Genomic DNA, 22341 nt, shown 5'->3' with positions numbered 1-22341 from the left:
ACATACTCATTGACTTTGAAGCACTCTTTGCATATCATCAGCAAATTATAATAAGAGAATTGTGGTTCACTCCTTTACTCTTGAAATATTGGGGAAGAAGACATGAAAAAGGCCTTATTTGCACTAACAGATTAAAGGTAAAGGTTTGCAATGAATTTTTGTGTTTAGAAGTGTTCCACCATTGTAGGCTGTCTGATATTCCAGTGGTTCTTTCACCTTGCCTCAATGTAAAGTGTAATGTAAAAGAGATATACAAGTGTCAAAATTGCTTCTCGACTAAAGTTTCCTCTTTTCACAGGGATCTAAAGGACATCGAGGAGAGGAATACAATGTCTGTTCTGATGTCACTGCCTTCTAGTGTTCACCCTTTCAGAAGCTTATTACCGTAATTCAGAAGTTATCCAGGACATTTCCCAGCTGACAGAATACCATGATAACAAATCAGGCTCTGCTCCTCCTGATGCTCTCCATGCTGAGGCCCAGTACTGCCCTGCCTTTCACACCTGAGAATATCGGAAATCTGTTTGGGATGGCAGAGAGTGATGGGAGGATTCTTCAGCGGTCCAAACGTGGATGGATGTGGAATCAATTCTTTCTGCTTGAAGAATATGCAGGAAATGACCATCAATATGTCGGCAAGGTAACATGTCCAAACATATTGCCTACAGACTAATTATAGATGGTTTAGCTTGTTGAAGTAGTGTTGGATGTAATAGGCTGAAGATAAATGGGCTGCCAGAAATCTGGCTGTTATAAGCACAGTTAACTGGAGCCATGAGACACCCAGCAAGTGCAATCTGAATAGTCTCTTTGCCTCAAGTCTTTTTTTTTTTCTTTTCTCTTAACACTATTTACCCCATGGTTTGTGCATATTACAATCAAAAGGCCCTTAATTCAGTTCAATTCAAAAAACTTCCCAGGGGGCAATTTAAGGGATGCATAATAGTGCAGAAGACATAAACCATAAACATTTGTACATCTAGATGTTTAGGTGGAATGAGATGGCCAGCATCTGTGCAAATAACATAAAAAAAAAAAACTGTTGCTGCCATTTCTGGTTGTATAAATGCCATCAATCATCAATATAACACACATTATCTCATCTGTGCAAAAACAACAATGGGTGCCTCATTTAACAATCACTGCCTTTTACTCATATTAATCAATATTACCAAGGGTACATGAGTTAATGCCAGGACCAAGAAGTATTATACTGTATTTTTCTTCATTCTAACATGATATCTGAAGGAGAATTTGCTGGCACTGTCACATGAAAGAACAAAACAGATTAAACTAAGTATATGGTGACACCAATTGTTCAGCATCTGCAATAAAAACAAGGTCTAACACGGGACCAAAAAGAGTTGTTTTAGGCGAAATTTCAAAAAAAAAAAAAAAATTACACCCCTTGCGAGACACATTTTTCCCCAAGGAATCATAAAAAGAAGAGTCTTAGGACAGTGTTCCTCCTCCCTACCCACCTAGATCAGAGAGCTTCTTGTCAGCATACCTGTGCTAGCACTAGAAAGACAGGTGTGATGGGGAATGCTGCAGTTATCAACTCGAGGGAGGGAAATGAGGTGACTGTCGACAGCCAATTTTCTCAGAGGAAACTGGCTTTCATCACACACCTCATTCTCTGGAGTAAACAAGTGTCTTGTGCAAGGTTGAGTAGGGGATATGACAACTTCTTTTGCAGAAACCATCATCCTGATGTGGTGAAGAGAAGAGAAAAGCAAAAATAAATGGAAAAAGGAGAGAGGAGGGGGAAGAAGAAAACACATCAATCAAAAGGGCCAATAAAATTCACCTTGTTGTGTTATGTGATGAAGCAGCAAACCAAATTCTAACTATACAGTAAATTGGGCCCTCCATTAATATGTCAGCGACTGGTGCGATTTGGCTTTCTTCTCAACTCTTTGATGTTTTCTGGCACTCAGCGTCTGTGGCATGACAGCAATCACATTCACCAGTTCTACAGTCTCCCTCTGTCCAATATCATTCACGATTAAACTGTCAGAAAAACATGAGACTGTAATAAATTACTGAAGGAGAAAAACAGGGCAGTTACATACTGCCATTCTGTGATAGAGAAGGAGCTGTGGCAATTCTTATCAGTAGTTCCATCAGTTTAAATTTGAGGTTTTAGCTGTAGAGTCAGACTGCGATGGCAGCAGAAATAGTTATGCAAGATACATAGATAAAAAATATATATAATTCATTTTGATAGACAAGAAACAAGCAGACCTGCAATGAATAGTTGATAAATCAATTAGTCCATATATAGAAACTTAAATGGCAGTTACTTCTGACAATCAGTTAATAATAATAATAATGAATAATTTTTAGGAAAAAAGATGTTAAATATCCCTGGTGTCCAACTTCTCATTTGTGACAATTTGCTGTTTTCTCTTAAGTCTTAGACTGTTAGACCACACAATTAAATTAAAAAGGGTTACAGACATCTCTGAGAAATTCTGAAGACACTTTTTTGTTTTTTTTTTCCCACATGCTTTACCATTGCATTAAGTAAACGATTATTTAATTACTGGAGAAAAACATTGGCACATTGCAGAATTGCTAACAAAATAATCATTAAGGCAGCCCTGAAAACAAGTTATTAGGTGCTAGACAAAAAAGAGGTTATGTAATGAATAGAGAATAATTTATTAGACAGGCAAATTCAGAACAGAAGACACATACTGCAGGTATTTAGTAAAAATACGTTGGTGTTAGTGTGCTCTATGGTCTAAATTGATTATCTTTCTCTCATCAATTCAAAACCATCATTTAAGAATCTTAGAAATTATAATGAGCAACAGTTGATTGGTTGATTACAAAAATAATTGAAATGCTAAATCATAATGAAAATCATCATCTACAACATTGCAACTTCAACGCATGTAATGATGTAAAATAAGATGCAATGTGGGATAGACAGTAAAACAATAGAAAGAAATATTGACAGGCAAAAAGATGGAATTAGATAGGATGATGAGACAGAGAAAGTTAGAACGATGGCATGTAGAAAGACACGCAGAAGAAAAAAGTTAAGGAGAGCATAAGAGAGAGAGAAAACCTAGACAAAATGCAAAAAGTACTCTCATGGCCAGCACAAAGCCATCAAAGCGTCCTTATGGAGATCATTTAATGGTCTTTGCAGAGCACTGTGGGAGACCTTGTTTATTTCACATTCAATCAAACCTCTCCAATCAACCCACACACTCACTAGCTGTCACTTGAGGTTGATTTCTTGATTACGGCAATCAAATTTGATGTAAAGAACAGTCACGCTCCTGCATAGCTTGCTTTTGAAAAGGAACCAGTGCATTACAGTTGCTGCACTATATAATAAATGCAGCTCACACTGTTTATTGAGGTGTTAAAAAAACCACACTGGTTAGAGGCTTACATACTGAGTCATGCTGACTGATATTTCACAGATAAGAAAAATAACTGTATTAGCAAAAATATGTTTTTTAGCACTTAATGTGGTTCAGTAGAATTTCAGTAATTCAAAAATAAAATAAAGGAAAATAAAGGAAAGTAATGGTAAATACATTACACAGTAGTTGTACATATACCAGGTGTAAAACCCTCAAATCTCATTTTAAGTGACTTTCACAGGGCCATTAATGTGTGTGAGCACTCACTGTGTGCAGCTGCAGTGTCCTACTTCTTAAGCAGTGCTGTGAAGTGTGAACACTTGCAATGCTGAGCAATACGGCCACAAACTATGGATTTTAGAGCATTTCAGTGGTGTGTTTGAAGTGAACAAAATCCTATTACATTCCTGGTACACTGTATTGTCTTGTGCCTTGTAAACAAAAATGTGCTGCCCTAAATTTGAATATTCAAGGTAGCTAACTTTGTTGTGTTAATATTTTGCAATAAGCATTCTTCAGATTTTTCATGGCCTTGTTACTTTTCTGCATTAATTTTGCAGAACTCGCATGAGGTATAAAAAAATATGAAGTAGACTGCAGATAATGTCAGATGCATTTTTAACCTGTATAACGTACATTATAATACCGTGATCCCATCCATAGTAAGAAAAAAATATGCCTATGTCTTAAGAGAGGAAGAGAGGGAGGAAGAGTAATTATTCAGTATCCGTTTGGCACTCTATTTTGCTATCTCCTCTTTGCAGCACTGAGCAATGCTTACCAGAGACCTGACAAGAATTGCCAATGATTTTGCTGCTTTACTGACAATTCCTCAGTGTTTGTGCAAGGCGATTTAACTCATCAAGGCTCTCTTCTGTGCTTCTGTTGTAAGGCCTTGAAAAGGCTGTGTTTGTGCTGCAAGGCCTTGAAAGGAGAGCCACTAAGTCTCTGTAAATATAATGTGCTAGTGCTAACATTTGATTTTGTTAAGGATGTGGGAAAACACTTTGTGACACACTCTGTGTACATACAAGAGTATCAATGTCATTTTTTTTCTAGTCTTTCTAAATGCACTACTATGTAGAGTTTAATTCACTTGACAAATGAGAACTTGCCTGTCTTACATTTTATACAGTATGTTATTATACCATGATTTCTAAACTTAAATAAACTCTGATTACATTTCTATTGGGCTGTCTTGCAGGAATCAAAGCTTAAATATCCATGTTGCTGGCACAGTGCCTCATAGATTTAGATATATAGAAGGCACTATTATGTTTGGTATAATGTCTCATAAAAACTGACATTACAGGTGCAAAAGCCCACCTTGTTTGAACTACTACTCAATCAGAAATGCATCGCCATAGGGAGATCTAATTGGAGTAGATATGATTGGAAATCTAATGTTAGACATCCAGTAATTAGCAAAAATGCATGAGATATGGGCTTGCATGTTCCCACAAAGACTATGGGAAATATCTAAAACATACACCGCAAAATTCCTGTTACCTTGTAGACAGCTTGGCTCCTTACAGGTAACAGGCCTCTTTGAGGGCTTGTTGTTTGTTGTTTTTCCTTCTTCTGTACCTTTATACGTTTAATAACCAAGACTGGGAAATATAGTAACAATGAAACAAGTACTCCTGGAAAATATAATCAACACATTTGGAAAATTGTTATTACTGTGGTATAAAATGATTGTATAAGCATAAAAATATGTTTGTATCATTATAGTTCTGAATATCTCTAATGAAAAGCACTATTATGATGCAGAGGGGAGTGCAGCTTATTGATCAAGTCCTAATGTGCCCAACAGCCAATATACCATACAAAGACAACACATTTCAAAGTAGGGAAAAGGTGACTGTGGAACTATAACAAGATTTTAGCTTTTTTCAGTGGAGTAATCAGTGAATCCCATCTCAGTGAAGAAATATTAGTCACATCAGTATCATTCAATGGCAGTAGTAGCCTTCACATCCACATGTCATAAATTCTTGGATCAAAATAGTACAGCAGAGGAGAGAATTCATATTTGCATACAATGAACATACCGAAACCATAAATATATGTGAAAATTCAAGCTGATTGATATTCCTGTTTAACAGACTTTGGATAATGTGTTCAGCTGCATGGATATATTTTTAATACAATGCCAAATACTGTGCATATTGTTCAATTTGAACTTGACAGCATCTTGTTTTTACATGCATGCCCTTTTTTTCTTTTCATTCTGCCTCAGAATAACTAGCACTCTGGCAGTATATTGCTGATTTCCATCCAAAGTTGTACTGGTGACATCGCCCTCTCAACCAGAAAAAAAAAATATATAATTAGTTTCCTCACAGCATGTAGCCGTTAGTATTAATAAGTTACTGACGTACACTCTGGGTGCCTAACTACTTGTCATTTAAAATGTGAACCCATGAGATAGTACTCTAAATATATCTGCTGACAGATCCAGTACAGTAATGAGCTTGAGTCAAGTGTCTGTCACAGTATGCCACTATTACTCCTCCACAGAGTGGTTTCAAGGTGATGGATAGGTCAGAGGTGACTAATTTTAGCAGTTGTTGCTCTAGGTCAGGTTTTCATCATTTTTCAAAGGCACAATTTCGAAGAAAAATCTTTGACTAATTTGATTTGGACTAATGGAGTATGACACACTTGACACTGTGGGTGCCGAGACCTTGTTCTATTCTCAAGCAGAAACAGATCCCCCAGTGGTTTACACAAGCATGTCACTACATTTTTCACACAACTAGACAATTGTATAGATATAGACGAAGTTCCTCTAGCCGAACCCAAATATATCTAATGTATTCATTCTTCAGAATCTCAGCATTAGCCTGTACTCTTTATTTACTGCATGTTCAGTGAATAAACTTGAGACCTTTTACTGATAAGTTTGGTAACTGAATATTTTAAATAAAATCTGGAGAACAACACAAATGCAGTCAAGTCAGGTGAATTATAGTTTCTGAACACGTAATCCCAAATGTGAGTCGGAGGATTTCTTTGTAAAGCAAATAATATAATTGATCTTCAGAAACAAAGAAAATAAAGAAATAAATAAATAAAATAAAAATGTTTCATTTCATTTCTTTTTCATTTTAATCCATGTAAGTATAGTGTTGCTGTTATTGTTGTTTTCAACCAAACAGCACCAACTACTACAAACAGACTTCTTGTAACTCAAGCAGAAAGGCAAAGTTAATGTGTCTCACAGAAATATGTTGCTGTGTTCTGTTGAAAGACGGGAGTGAATGACAGAAGAGTGTGAAATGCCTCTAATTAAAACCTCATACAACATCAATATATTTGTACAAAAGTGACTCTAATTGTTCTCTGCATTTTTCAGCTGCACTCCAACATGGATAAAGGTGATGGCAGCGTGAAGTATGTCCTGACTGGAGAGGGGGCAGGCACATTGTTCCTGATTGATGAAAAGTCTGGGGATATTCATGCCACCAAGAGGCTGGACAGGGAAGAAAAAGCCATGTACACACTTATTGCCAAGGTTCTGGATAGAAACACAAATGCAGAGCTGGAGCCGGACACTGAATTTAATATAAAAATTCATGACATCAATGACAACGCACCAAAGTTTGCAAGGGAAATCTACTTTGCCAGTGTCCCTGAAATGTCTGAAGTTGGTAAGTTTCTCTATGTTAGAAATGAACAGATTAGACAAGCCATCAATTAGTCAATCAACAAACATAAAATGGAAAATGTCAGGCTGGTGACCTGTCCAGGGTGTGTCCCTGCCCTTCACCCAAAAGAGAGCTGGGATGGGCTCCAGCAGATCCCTGCCAAGGAATAAGCGGGTATGATAAGTTATTACCCTTATTAGACCTAAAGTGAACACACACCCAGAGCTGCAGGCAGCCAGCGCTGCGGCACCGGGGGAGCAGTTGGGTCCGGTGCCTTGCTCAAGGGTCTCACCTCAGTCGTGGCATTGAAGGTGGACAGGGCGCTGGCTATTCACTCCGTCCCACCGACAATTCCAGCCAGACCTGAGACTCAAAACTTTAATTTTCAGGTTACAAGTCCGACTCCCTGTCCATTAGGCCACAACTAATCGATGGATGGATGGAAAATGTGAGGAATTACTGTTCTTGATACAACTGTACACTTTTAATTGGGCTGGTATGGAGATGAAATATACAATCTGAAGATTGGATATTTTCATTTTCCCTGATATTTTTCTTTCATTAAAGTAAAAATTGTACAACATCAGCAGATATATCTTTAAGGGGAAAAAAATGTTTTCATATTATATTTACTTACTTTCAGAAAATATGTAATAACATCATTTATTATAAGAAATGCAATGCAATGTTTTAGCTATTTAAGATATTTATTTAAATTTTCTTGTGAATAGTTATGTCAGACTTATTGGACATTCACAACAAGTATTGCCATTTGCCATGTTTAATAGGAAGAAATATTTTAAGCTTAGATTGCTACAGTCTTTCCAATTAAGGATTTGCTTCACTGATCTGCACTTCATATTATTCAAGAAAATAAATAAATAAAAATAAATGAACTAGATGAAAATAAACAAACCTCATGAAATAACACATGCAACTTGAAATCATCCTCAATTATGCAACTAAAAATTAATACACAGGAGCAATCAAGGGTAAATCAAAACCTAATTGCCCATATGACAAATAACAATAGCCCACTTGGAATTCATGATGCACTGTTCTTAGATTTCTCAACTGCTCATGCTGGCAAAAGGTGCATCAGGGTCACCGCTACTCGTCACCAGACTAATAAACTGCCTTATATGTTCAGACTGAACACACTGGTTAATCAAGCCAGCCAGCCATGAAAAATCAGCAACTCCCTTTATGCTATCAGTGCTGGGACTAAGTGGGACAGATGTTCAAGGGTTCATTAGTATGCATGGAGACATTCAGACCCAAACAGGACACAGCAGAGGTCTCCTGAATGCCAAGGACAGTATCTGCAATGTGCCGTTATTGAAACGCTTCGGTGGATTATGCAGAGCTTACTATGTAAATGACTTCTATGACAAGATATCTGAGAGGAACTGAGTGCTTCCTAACCTTAACATTACTTGCATTACTTTTACTTATTTAGCATATGAATGACATAAAAGCACTTATGACTTGATTGTGGAGGCTTGGTATGCCTATTTTCTTTATATGTACTGCATGATTAATATATTTGTGTTAGGGTACCTGTGGTTGTGAGTCATATGAAAGCTAAAATTGTTTCATATCAGTATTAAATCACAGTTTGTAAATATGGTTTCTGAGTCAAATCCCATCTGTAAATGAGAAAGACCACATACATATAAAAACAGCATCTATGATGACAGTAATTGTACTCCAGCTCTTCAAAAAAATCTTCAGTATTCACCAAATGTTGCCATATCTCTGGTATTGACAGCACTGATTAGAAGAAAATACATTTTTGAAAGCTAAAAGCAGCACTGGGTGTAAGAGTGAAAACTGATCCATATTAAATCACCAAAAACTGCCTTCATTTATAACTACTTCACTTACTATTGTACAAAAGTCTTTCAAAAAATGTGTGCTGCAAATGTGTCAGCATAACTGAGTTTATGCTCCAAACATTTAATGGTTAGTTAAAAGGAAATCATACAACTGTGCTTTATCATAGCGGGTAGAGAGACCATGATATATACCTAAAAAGAAGGACATCTTAACTTAAAGTCTATTGATATTTAAATGAACTACTAGGATACTGTGGTTTAATATGCACACTCGTTTTCAGTGTGGTGCCAGAAAAGACAGAGTTTACAAGCCTTACTTTCTACAACAACCTTATTGTTCATTTAAAAAAGGGAATAAATTACTACTAATAATATTCACTTCAATTTATTTCTACTGAAATATCACTGCCTTTTTGTGGCAAAATAATTTAATTTTCTCTACAGCCATGTTGCTTGAAAATTAGAGCTTAGTCATTTGCCAACAGTAAATGACGAGTAACATTAGGGCACTGCTGGTATTAAAATTGTCACACTGAGTCACTGCATTGGTGAATAATGTTGCTATGTTTACAGCAAATTGTCACTTTATTGAGAGGAAGCAAATGTGTTGAGCCTTTTTTCTTGGTAATCTATTGACTCAGTGCCTTTTGAACCACTGCTTTGGCTTTAAAATTGGCTTTGCATGTTCTATTTGCAGGTACATCTGTTGTCACTGTTACTGCCACTGATGCTGATGATCAGACATATGGGAACAGTGCCAGGCTTGTGTATAGCATTCTGCAGGGACAACCGTATTTCTCAGTGGACTCTGAAAATGGTAAGCCAAAATCAGCAGATAGTTTCTAACATTACAAAAAAAAATCTCTTGCAGTGCTGTGGTGTTTATGAAAATCAAACAAGATGAATAAAGATCTCCCTCTCTTACAGAACTGTAAATTTCCTTTAATACATAAATGGGACTAGGTTCATCTTAAATTTCAAATTCTGTTTTCATTTTGCTGAGAAAGTATTTTTTCACCTTGTCAGTATGAGGAGCTGCACCTTGTTTTGTACTTATTTCATAAGAAGCATAAGAAGCTATTTATAATTAATGAATGGATTATTCACTTTGCCTTTTTAGTGGCTTAAAAAACAAGCCTTTCAATGCAATTGCAGAATTTTCACTTGCAGACTGTCTACAGTTACTTGCTACTTACACAGTATTTGTGACATTTTGGGATGTGTACTTATTTGCTATCTTGGTAGTTTTATATCTTGGCATTAAGTACAGAGTATATTGCTCTGTTACAATGCTGACTCAAAACTGACAAAGAGCAAGTTTAACTCAATTAAAGTACATTCCACCAACTGTGAATTACATTTCAATTATTTTCATTATTTACACATTGGAAGTGTTTTTTTTTTTTTTTTTTATCATGCACAAAACAACTAGCTTATGCCGTGGATCTCTTCCTTAACAGCTGGGTTTCATTAATTGTATTAACTGTGCAACACCTCAGAAGTGAGGCACATGCCTGCATTTTCTGGAGCATTTCTAGCATGGCATATATACATTTCACCAAACTCAGCCACTCTTTCTCCTAGAAATTACATTTATATGCTACTAATGTTTAACAAAAAACATATTTTCTAAGAAATACAATAGTGCCTAACATTTGCTAACATCATAATGAGTGAGTACAGTTCAATAAATGTAAATGACAAGGTGAATACAAAGTCTTGCTATAGGCAGTCAGCGAGTGGATACTTAAAGTTAAAGTGACTTGAAACATGGGACCTACTGTGTTAACTTTATTAACATTTAACCAAAATGTCAATAAAATGAACTGAAATTAAGTAACTGCATGCAGGATTTCCTATCTTGCCCAACTTCAGCTTTGCACTACCACAACACTGTGGTGCACTAGAGAAAATAATTCGGTTCCCTCTCTGTTCATAATTGTTAATTGAACATGGCAGTATAAAAATGTAATTTTCTAGGGGAAATGGTGGAGCACAGACTTGGAATTTATCTTAAACATATATTTTTTTAAAATGTATTTTATTTTATTTTATTTTTTTATTATTAAGACAGCAAATACATTTCCCAAAATGAGATTTATCTTTTAACTGGAAAAAGTGGTGGAAAGCATGCTATTTTTTCAGGCACCATCAAGACAGCCCTTCCTGGCATGGACAGAGAAGTTAAGGAAAACTACCAGGTTGTGATCCAGGCTAAAGACATGGCTGGACAGATGGGCGGGCTTTCAGGAACCACTACAGTCAGCATCACCCTCTCTGATGTGAACGACAGCCCGCCACGCTTTGCGAACCGTAAAAAGGCCATTTCTCCATATTTTGCATTGATTCATATTAGGTTTTTACACATGAATGAAATTTTGGCACAAATCTTTGAGATAACGCAATTCACGTATATGTACTCATGACCCAACCACACTCAAAAAGTGTGCAATAAATTTCTTTCATTCACTGTCATGTATAGATTCCTTTCGTGTGACTGCTGTGGAGTCTACAGAGATTGGAGGTGCTATTGGTCATATTAAAGCTGATGATCCAGATGTCGGGCGTAATGCTGAGATGGAATACAGTATCGTTGGTGGTCATGATATATTCAACATTATCACTGACCAAACCACACAGGAAGGAGTCATCCTAATCAAAAAGGTAACAACTTTTTGTCCCTTTGTCACGTTTTCTTTTTGAAAACGGCAAACGGAAGAATAGGAACCACATGCAAACAGTCAGACAGGCAGGCTGGCAGGTTTCAAAGTTTAATTACTACACAAGGAAACAAGACTTATTGTGAGTCCAGACAGACAAAACCAAGCAGGAAGAAACTGAGGTGAAGTCAGAGTTCAAATGGAGGTTAAAAACATGTAACCAGTCCAAGCCAAACAATAAGTCCAAAACGGAAAAGATATGGGGCAAAATCCAGAAATCCAAATGGAGTCAAGAAAAAGGAAAGAATAATCCAAACTTGATGAAACACAATGAACACTAGGAATAATGGCTGGAATGCAGATCAGATAATCACATAAACTGGCAGAGACACGAGGGTGACAGACACCTCAAAGGTGCAGCTGAAAGTCAGAGGAGCTGGAGACTTCAGTAATATGTCCCAGGGTCTGAAGTAGAGAGGATTCAGAGCCTTTGCTATATGAGGCTGAAGATTTGAAGGGCAAGGGACCCCAAGCAAATAGCTGGAGGCTGAAAAGCCAAAGAGTAGAAGAGCTCAGGAAGGTGGCCATGATGTCCATGGTGAAGCAGCTTGGGAGGAAAGTAATGAGGATTGGTTTGCTGTCGAACGTGAGCTGGAAGCTATCAAAGTATGCAAGCCACTGTGGAATGAGAGCAAGTGGCCAGCAGTAAGGACAGAACCACTCTGGAGGGCAATCAGAAAGCCAGTGACAAGATAGAACTCACTCTCAAGTTCATGCAGGAGGAAAGCATTGGAGGCAGAGCCACTGGATGAACTGGAAAATGCCATGCTGAGGACCTACAAGTAGGAGGCTGGTGTTGAGAACCTTAGGAAGGATGACCAAAGGGCTCGGCAATACAGGTAAGTGGCAGTTAAGCAGGGCATCAGCTAAGGCAGCCAGAGGAGACTGGGTGACAGCTGAGGAAGCTGACTTTGAAGCAGACTGGACATCGTCAATGAAGGCAACCTCAGGAACAGGCTGCACATCTGCAACCAAAACCAGTTCAGCTGGAGAGGCTGGCACAGCAGCTGGTGGTGTTGCCAGTGGCAATCGGCCACTGGGGACAGGCAGCTGGACAGACTGACCCAGGACTAGGCTCCTGGGCTCAAGGGGCTTCAACAAGAGATGCAGACCCAGGAATGGGCTGAGATGCTGAAGAGGCATCATCACTAGAAGGTCAACCCTAGAAAAGAAAAGCTGAAGCAAATTCATTTCAGCAAGCTGAATCAGGATCCAGTTCTTAAGCTGAGGTTGATCAGGGAGACACCGACATGGCATTATCAGTGATGACAGATCCAGGAGTGGACTCAGACAAGATATGGGTAATTTGGCCGAATCACCCAGTGTGGATACTGGTACAGCTAAGACTGTGCAGTTGGGCACGTTCTGTGGAGTTCTGGGAGGTTGATACTTGAGGCACTAGAGGAAAGGAACTTTGGTGCACTGGGGGCCTGATCCTTGTTGTGCTGGGTACATGAGAAGCCTGACATCTTTGGAGTAAAACTTCATTTTAGGAACTACGCCTCCTGCAAATGGTGTGGTGAGTCCCGGCAAAAGCAACTATTGGAGCTTATCTGAACTAGGTTTAGGCAGATGAGGTCCTGTAGCCTTGGAGGGGTGAAGGGTGCTGGTTTCGGAGCTGCCTAATGGCCAACTGTCTGAATGATGGGTGACAGTGGCATTAATGATTGGCTCTGTAACTCTGGGGCTGACAGAACCCTAATCACCCCAATCCTAACAACCTTGGATGCAGGGCGATGCTTAAGTGACTGGAAAGAGCAGCTAGCAGGACTGACTAGAGCCTAGTCATATGGGAGGATAGTTATAAAGTTTTGACACTAGCCTTACATGAAGCTCATTGGGGAACCGGAGGAGGTGGATGGCTAGTGGGCCTTTCTCTAATGGACATGGAAACAAGGGCCAGAAAAAGACTAGCAGGCTTGGAACACACTGGCTAAGAAGCAGCAAACTACTACCAGCTACAAACTACTACTAGCCCAGAAGAACACAGGAGGACATCAACGAAGCTCCATGCTAGCGAGAAAGGAGGCAAGACGGCAAGTATGCCAACCATTTGGAGTTGCAACCACACTTGCCCTTAGCTGAGGAGGATGGAAGAGGACAGTGAATGGGCCCACTGCAACCTGGCAAGGAGCTGACTGCAATGCACAGGATGGCCTACTCTCAAAGAGCACCAACATTTGCTGCTCATGCTGCTACCACCTAAATGTTATCATATTTGATAGGTAATGCTTCAAAATAGTCCAGAGTTTTTATCTCGGGATCCTCGGTCCACATAACCCAAGAGAAATTAAATTTCCTTAATTTTCCCATCCATATCAGGGCAGATCCTTCTATCACATTTTTCTGTTAGACAATTACAAATGGAGGAATATAACCAAATTCTGACAGACAAACAGCCTGGCAGGTAAGGTTTTATAGTTTAATTACATAAAGTAACAAGTCTTACTGATCCCATTTTTTTTTTATTTTTTGTTTTTTTTTCCTGAAACATGTCCTTGGTCCAAACTGAGCAATAACTCCAAATGGGAAAAGACAAAAGGCAACCTCTAAAAATCTATGCCAAAAAAAAAAACCAAAACAAACAAAAAAAAATGCAGGAAATAATTCAAACATGGGAAAACATGAGGATGGAACACGAAGGCACATCAGATCGATATGGTGGGTGTAGAATCAGGACAGAGTGAAAACGAGGGAAATCTAAAATGGTGTGAAGGTGAGTTTAATCATGTAACAGAATAGAGGGTGATGGTGCGACTCTGACAACATTTGGAAGCTATGTAGAAGAGAAGGAATAATAGTGCAAGACGTAGTATAGGCTAAAGGGGCAGATCCAGGAAACTGGGACACCGCAATTTTATTTTCTTTTTTTTTGTGTTTTACATTCTCAGCTTCATGCTTATTAATGTGAAACCATCTTCAAACACAGTTGCTGTTAGCAACAATGTAACTGTTACTTGGTTAATGATGCCTGTGCCATCAGAAAAAAAAAATTCTTGTGACAAGTGATGTTTTCTGAAATTAACAGTCTTGGCATCGTCTAGAAATGTTCAAAAATTTTCAAGGAAAGAGTTTAAATTAAAGACTTAAAGAAGAATTAAGAATTAAAGTTAAATGTGTGCTTTCATTAACATGTTATAATTATTTTTCCTTTTAAGAGTTTCTTTCAACATCAGTATTCCTCCTATAACTTATAATTGTTAACTTATAAAGTACAAGTGTATTGTATATAAATATAACACAAAATAGATGCAATAAATTTCCAACTAAAATCCTGGAGGTGGACTGTTTCTATGGAAAAAGCTGCAGCTTGACGTATAATGCTCTTTCATCTCCAGGCACTGGATTACGAAAGTAAGAGGGACTACGAGTTCCGAGTGGAGGTGAAAAATACCTACTTAGATGCAAGGTTCATCCATGGTTTGCAATTCAAAGACTACGCTACAGTGAAGGTAACGGTTGAGGATGTGGATGAGCCACCTGTTTTCACCAGGAGCCCTTATATCATTGAGGTGCATGAGGACACAGCTGCAGGCAGCTTCGTTGGGGTGGTGTCAGCCAGGGACCCAGATGCCGACAACAAGCCAGTCAAGTAAGCTACAAGTAATAGCAGGAGTTTACAACCCCAAATGGCACCAGATTGTCAAAGCCAAATACTAAATCAATTTATTTGTTCAATTTAAAAATAATCTGTGACATCATGCAAGTATTTACTCACCAAACAAGTCAGTTTAATGCTTCATTGTGGTAATTTAGCTCTTTATTTTGTTTTTCAAAACTTTCTGTTGTCTTCTAATACTACTGTATATATAATATTATAATACTAAGAAATTTATATATTTAATACTATAAAATTATAAGAAAACCAAGAGTACATGGGAAAAATACAAAGTCACCTCATTAGTTTATTTTAGCATTAGAACAAAAATGTTCCAACTCGGTTAAATGTACTCCATCAGCCTACCCATGTGTCACTCTGGAGGGGTGAAGAAAAGGATATTATTCATGGTTCCCTCCTGGTGATTTCCCAGTGGAAGATGGTGGCGGCCCTGTGAACCGAATACAGACACTGTTTATTTCACAGAATTATGTAAGCCCTCTGTGGCACTGCACAAAGTCAAAGTGAAAGAGTGTAATTTGCTGTATCAATTCACACAGCTCAGTGCCACGATTCCACACATATGGCATCTGCCTGTCTGACACAGAGATATGCCACTCTCGGGCCATGCCACATGGCATATTGTGCTGCATATTCAAATTTCTGTGCAATATTAAAGTTGACTATGACAAATGGGTAGGTACAAGCAACTATATATATATATATATATATATATATATATATATATATATATTTATGTGTATATATATATATATATATATATATATATATATATATATATATTTATGTGTTTCTTTTGGAAAAATAAATCAAACCTAATGCATAAAATATTTTTTATGAAGAAATACTCTATTTGTGAGAAAGATCTGTGCAAACAAAAACAATTATACAACTGAACTGCTTGTTTTATGTAAGCAAAACACCATAGAAAGGAACAGATAACACATAATCTGGTTTACTGTATATTTGCTGTTCTTATATGTGTTGGTATAAATAATATCACCTTTATGTTGTTCTTTCAGATACTCTATTGATCGCCACACAGATCTTGAGAGGCTGTTCAACATTGATTCTGTGAATGGCACCATCACAACACTCAAAGCACTGGACAGAGAAATGTCCAAATGGCACAACATATCTGTTGTGGCTACAGAAATAAGTCAGTTTTTAATAGTTTTGTACCTTACATTAAAGACACAGATCATTAATGACTTTTTATCATAAAGTTTTCCCCTTTCCTCAAGTATTGTGAATTATTATTTTTTACATTTATTTCAGGCAATCCACGTCAGACAACTCGTGTGCCAGTGTTCATCAAGGTGTTAGATGTCAATGACAACGCCCCTGAGTTTGCAATGTCCTATGACACCTTTGTCTGTGAAAACGTCAAAGCAGGACAGGTGCTCAGGATTCATGTTTTATTTTTATTTATGTTGTTGAATTCAGGTTGTTAAAAATACCTAAATAAGGATTTGTTAAAGTAATAATTATCATTTCCACATACTAGAGGTTCAGGTTTTTTGAGATGACAAATTCATTGTGACAGTGAGAAATACTTAGACCATTGCTTATAATGTTGCTTAACTATCAACCATATCATAGAACAATATTTTTTTTTAACTGTTTTTATAGACATAGACATAAAGTAATTGCATTAGTCATAATTTTGAGCACTAATGAAAATAATCTGTCTGCAAAGTGTTGTTGCAGTCATCAACACAAATGTTACAAAGGTAATGGCACACACAGTGTTTATGCAGGTCATGACAACTGATTTCAGATTATTGTAACAATTTCACCATAGTGCAAGCCAGAATGACACACTATGATATCTGAGTGGAATCACCTAAAATAACATATATTGTTAACATAATGCTCTATTCTAAAGAGAACTAGAAAAGAAGAGAAAAAACAGGGACAGTTGAGGGAGAAATCACCTGATATTTACAAAGAAAGTGGCTGTATCCACCACGTGCATTTAAAGTGCATGGTGGATACAGATACAGATCAGACATTCACACTAAAACCACAGGTACACTGTATCTATAGTTCTGAGAAAAAAAAAATCACAAAATTCTCTAAAAACTCATCACTAATTGCAGTAAAATCAAATATATGGAAAAATTATATAATTATAAAATTGTACAGCATGACACACATACTTGGTGTCATGCTGTACTATTTGCTGTGCAATGCTTTTTGATTTTCCAACCAAAAAACAAAATTGCAAGTTTGCTTTCTTTATATTTGTTCTGTTCTTCACAGCTGATTCAGACGATAAGTGCTGTTGACACAGACGAACCCCTTGTTGGACACAAGTTTGTTTTTAGTATAAGTGCCAACAACCCAAACTTCACCATCGTTGACAGAGAAGGTAATACATGCATTTTTACTATAATCGATAAACACTGACAATCAATAAACTAACTGACACATCTCATCACTACCAATTTGCATCTTTCCACAGATAACACTGCTAATATTGTGACGCGGAGGGGAGGTTTCAGCCGGCGTGAAATGAGCATGTACTTCCTTCCCATAGTGATTTCAGACAATGACTATCCTATTCAGAGCAGCACCAGTACTCTGATAGTACGCGTGTGTGCTTGCGACAGCCATGGAAACATGCAGTCATGTAACCCTGAGGTCCTGCCCTTCTCAGATGGTCTCACAACTGGAGGTCTGGTTGCCATACTGCTCTGTGTCGTTATTCTTCTCAGTAAGTTCTGTTATGTATGAGTATACTGTGTGTATGTGCAAGTGTATGTATGTATGCGCCAGTGTGTGACCACATACTGAGTATTTGAACCCTTTTATTTTTCTCATGATGTGATTAAATCGCTATGCTCGATATGTGAGAGAAGATCGGCTCACTACCGGATTCAGAATTTGAAAACTGAAACAAAAACTAGAAGATGGAAGAACATTTTGGTCAGTGCTAATTCACTTCATGTGCCAGTGCAGTTCGTATGAAACATCAAACTTCAAAACTAGATATCATGAGAAGAGGGCCATGTCATATGTTTTTTTTTTCAAGATTTTACACAAAATAAACAAAGGCAAACATCTGATTTATAGTAAATGAATGGTGATTTTGCTAGCAGTCTAGTTAAAAATGGCTCCATTTTAGTTGTTTAAAGACTCCATTCTCAGACTGAAGTTGAGCTCATCTTTAAAAGAGTTTTAAAAGTCCACTTTAGAGTTATAGACTAAGAGAAAAGCTTTTTGTAAGGCCGAAAAAAAGTCATTATACTAACCAGTGTGACCCATTTAGGTGAACTGTCAATAAAGATGGCGAAGCATGAAGCATGGTAGCTTTTCAGCTGTAGTATTATATGACAATATTATAAAGAAAATGACATTAAATAAAATAACATAAAAGTATGGATGCTTACTTCTTATCATAAATGACTTACCTGAAAACAAAACGCAAACTATAGTTAAAAAGTATTGTCCATTTCAAACACAGTGGGATATTTACTAAAACTGCTGCAAATTACAGTCGGGCATGCAAAATAGTATACCCACACAGTTTTATTAATTAAATTAATTAATTAAATTTATTTAGATATTTACTAACACTGATGATTTAGATGATCAACAGCTTGCAGCAGAGTTAATTTGAACACACTTCTGCTTTTAAGTATCAGGTTATTGCACACATGTGGATCAAGACGGAGTATTTAAGTTCACCACAAATGAACTGTAAATACTGCCTGAACAAACCAGCAAATATGTTTCAAAACTGCCATCACAAAATCTTCTGCAAGCAAGTAGAAGTGGTATTTAGGAAGAAATTGCTGACAAAGTTAGTTCTGTCAGCTCAACAAAACAGTGTCTCTCATTCTCCTCTGGCATCCTAAAAGAGAGATGCAGTGCAGAAAATCTCTTCCCGTTCTCAAATGTGGTCTTACATGCCAATGACGCCTCAAATGAATAACAGCTGCCATGCTGACAGCAAAACCCCGAATTTTAAACCTGCTTTCTCTTGGCGTTATACACCACCTGCAATTCCCCTCTGCCATTGCTGTGGTAAATCATGTGCTTAGGGGATGTATATACATATCAGTTGTCTCATGCCATTCTTTGAGCTCCAGGATGGCAACACCTTACAATACATAATGCATAAGACCAAAGAGACAACTTAGAGTAATGCCACATATCTTTCTTTCTAGAATTAAATGCAAGTTCACTGTATAGTGCCAGAAATTAGACATAAAAAGCATAGCAACCCTCCACCCAAGTCTCACAAAAGAGAGAGCAAGAGTAAAAGGCTTAACACAAGACAAACAAGCATAATCCTATGTCAGGTAACAAAGCTGGGCAAAGTAAACTTTCCAATAATGGCCAGAATAGAGCCAAACCTGACTGTGCTCAGTTACGGCTGTTCTTCTAGTATTACAATTCCTTAGTGGTGGAGTCAACCCAAAGTGTTGCCGCAACATACTGTGTAATGATTTTCAAGTATTTTTAGATTTTTAATGCTGGTGTGTCCATAGTATAGCCACACAACATGAAAAAAGACATACAAGATTATCACTGCAGGCAGACCTTACTTTCTTATGATTCATTCTGTAGCCAATTCGGAGTCAATAACATGGCACAGGGTGAGTTGTTTGCTCAAATACATGCTGCTGAGTGCTCATGTGGAGGGGAAAAAAAATAGTGAATACAAACAGACATCAACTGAAAACTGGGCTCCCAACTCACTGCAATCAATAAAATGTTTCTAAAAATATTTATTTCTGCTAGAAGAGTCCACTCTGGTTGTTGGCAGCAGCCTAGAATCTCAACATATGAAATAGCGCTAGATATTGGCACTGATCTCCTAATTCAATTTTTCAGGTTTGATCACAAGGTCCAACTGACATTTTCCGAGGAGCAGTGTACATCCTTGACAGATCACCAGTCTATGTATAACTACCTAAGCATGAGGGTTTATTATACAAGGGTGTCAAAAATATACATATCACCACTTCAGCCCTCTTCGTAATCTACATTAAGTAATATCATACTAAGTAAAACAGCCACAGTGCATCTTCCTTTACAACAAAAAGCAGAAATGTGTAGTTATGGTCAAGGGCATGTCAAGAAGTAATGTGTTTCAACTGTCATTGAACCTTAACTTGCTTGGCCAAGCATAATACTTGAACCCACTTCTTGTTGTCATGATGTCATTTGATCTGTACCCTGACTAAACCTAATACTTGATGAAGTAATTTAGTACTTACCAGATTTTCTTCCATCTGCTTGTTTTAATTTGAAATTTCAAAGTCTTGGTGAACAGATCTTCCCTCACATATCAAGTATCCTGAAGGTTAAAATATCATGACATCTGCTCATTATCGTATGTCATTTGTGCTTGAACCTCCCTGATAGACTGCCTCATTCACCTCTGCTTGACACTAGCAGGCAGGCACTGAGCTGGAATGACTTCTTGTCTGGTCTTCATCATTACAGCTCTCTGCCCTGTCTAAAAAATGACAGTGGTCAGTCACAAATGTGCAAAAAAAAAAAAAAAAAAAAAGACACACGCCCCCACCTAATGCACACTAAAGGGATTGTAATTACCACCCAGGTGGGAGGTAAATAGACAATGATGCCAACTGGTAGGGTGAAAAAGTTGAAGGAAGGAGGAGGACAGGTGAAGCAAGATTTGTGGTCCTTGTAAGTGTGAGATTACTTCCTACTTTTCTGGAAAGTTTATTTTAAAAACTTGCCACCACACAGTAGCACACTGGAAACATCCTCCTTTGCAATGTCTGATTGTCTTTTTATGGCTTCAAAAGAATGAAGTTGATGAGATATGAGGTTGTGTGCTGGAGAGTATAAAAAAAACGAAAAAAAAAGGATTCAACCACTGTGCATTTTATACAGTGAAAGTGCAGTTCAAGGGAAAAAGAAAGAAAAAGCTTTTTCTCTGAATTTTTAATAATAGGAGGTGAATGCTTGAGGCAGTGTTGAGGATTTATCACGAGTAGCAAATGTGTCTCCCCTCTGTGCTTTTGCACCCCTGTGCTCTTTAATGCATGACACATGTTAGGAAGCACACATCTTATGCTGAGATTTCTCTTTCTGTATTTCCCACTGTTTTTCTGTAGTGATCGTGGTGCTGTTTGCTGCCCTGAGGAGGCAGAGGAAGAAGGAGCCTCTGATCATCTCCAAAGAGGATGTCAGAGACAACGTTGTCAGCTACAACGATGAGGGGGGCGGTGAGGAGGACACTCAAGCTTTTGATATAGGCACACTGCGCAACCCAGAGGTGATGGATGCTAACAAGCTACGCAGGGACATCATACCCGAAATGTTGTTTCCCTTTCGGAGGACATCACCTATGAAGGATAACACAGATGTCAGAGACTTCATTAATGGGAGGCTTCAGGAGAATGATTCTGATCCAACAGCACCCCCTTATGATTCTCTTGCCACGTATGCTTACGAGGGCACTGGGTCATTGGCAGAATCCCTAAGTTCACTGGAGTCTGCAGCCACTGAGGGGGACCAGGATTATGATTACCTCAGCAACTGGGGACCACAATTCAAAAAGTTGGCAGAGATGTATATAGTGAAGAGCCCTGACAGAGAGACCTAGAAAGAATCATGCCAGTCTCTCATTTTTTTCAAGCCAGTTTTTTTTTTCTGTCAATTTATCTAGCTAACTATCGAGACAGTAATTTGTCTAGTTAGTCAGCTAGCCAGCTAGTTGACTAGTCCGTCTATCTAACTATAAATCTATGTTTATCTGTCAAGTTTGCTAGCTAGCTTGCTAGTTAACTAGTTGTCTATTTGATTGTCACACACTTGTCCGTGCACACACACGAACACATGCTGAAATAGAATTCCTGCTATAGTTATACTTGAAATGAGTTGAAATTTCTCATTAATGGACATACAGTATAATTCTCAGTTTTATTGTTTTTGGTCATAATCAGTAAAGTTGCCTTTGAATTTTAGGATTTTTTGTGAACAATGGTGGTCATGTTTTGTAATCGACTTGAGAGAAAGTAGTATTGTATACTATCACTGTTTAATGGCACTGGATTAGGTTTGGGTGTGGTAGGGAAGGAGTCAGTTGGCTTTTCCAGCCATAAAATTCTGTAAATGTACAAAATGTTTTTAATGATG

At 37.8% G+C, this 22341-nt stretch overlaps 1 protein-coding gene across 2 annotated transcripts; it reads left to right on the top strand.

Annotated features, from left to right (window-relative positions):
* The first annotated feature begins 430 nt into the window (after positions 1 to 430).
* Positions 431 to 21808, top strand: LOC113121498 (cadherin-10-like). Of its 2 annotated transcripts, none has more exons than XM_026292051.1 (11): positions 431 to 640; positions 6748 to 7042; positions 9575 to 9694; positions 11023 to 11190; positions 11360 to 11541; positions 14936 to 15189; positions 16239 to 16375; positions 16495 to 16616; positions 17482 to 17590; positions 17684 to 17935; positions 21318 to 21808. In XM_026292051.1, the coding sequence occupies exons 1-11, from the start codon at positions 431 to 433 to the stop codon at positions 21806 to 21808; spliced, it is 2340 nt and encodes a 779-aa protein (XP_026147836.1). The 2 variants fall into 2 exon arrangements, with proteins under 2 accessions (XP_026147836.1, XP_026147835.1); XM_026292050.1 differs by having other exon boundaries at positions 16239 to 16389; positions 16443 to 16616.
* The last annotated feature ends 533 nt before the right edge of the window (positions 21809 to 22341 follow it).

Source organism: Mastacembelus armatus, chromosome 20 (genome assembly GCF_900324485.2).
Source record: "Mastacembelus armatus chromosome 20, fMasArm1.2, whole genome shotgun sequence".
NCBI lineage: Eukaryota > Metazoa > Chordata > Actinopteri > Synbranchiformes > Mastacembelidae > Mastacembelus > Mastacembelus armatus.
This window is presented reverse-complemented; position numbering and strand designations above follow the sequence as displayed.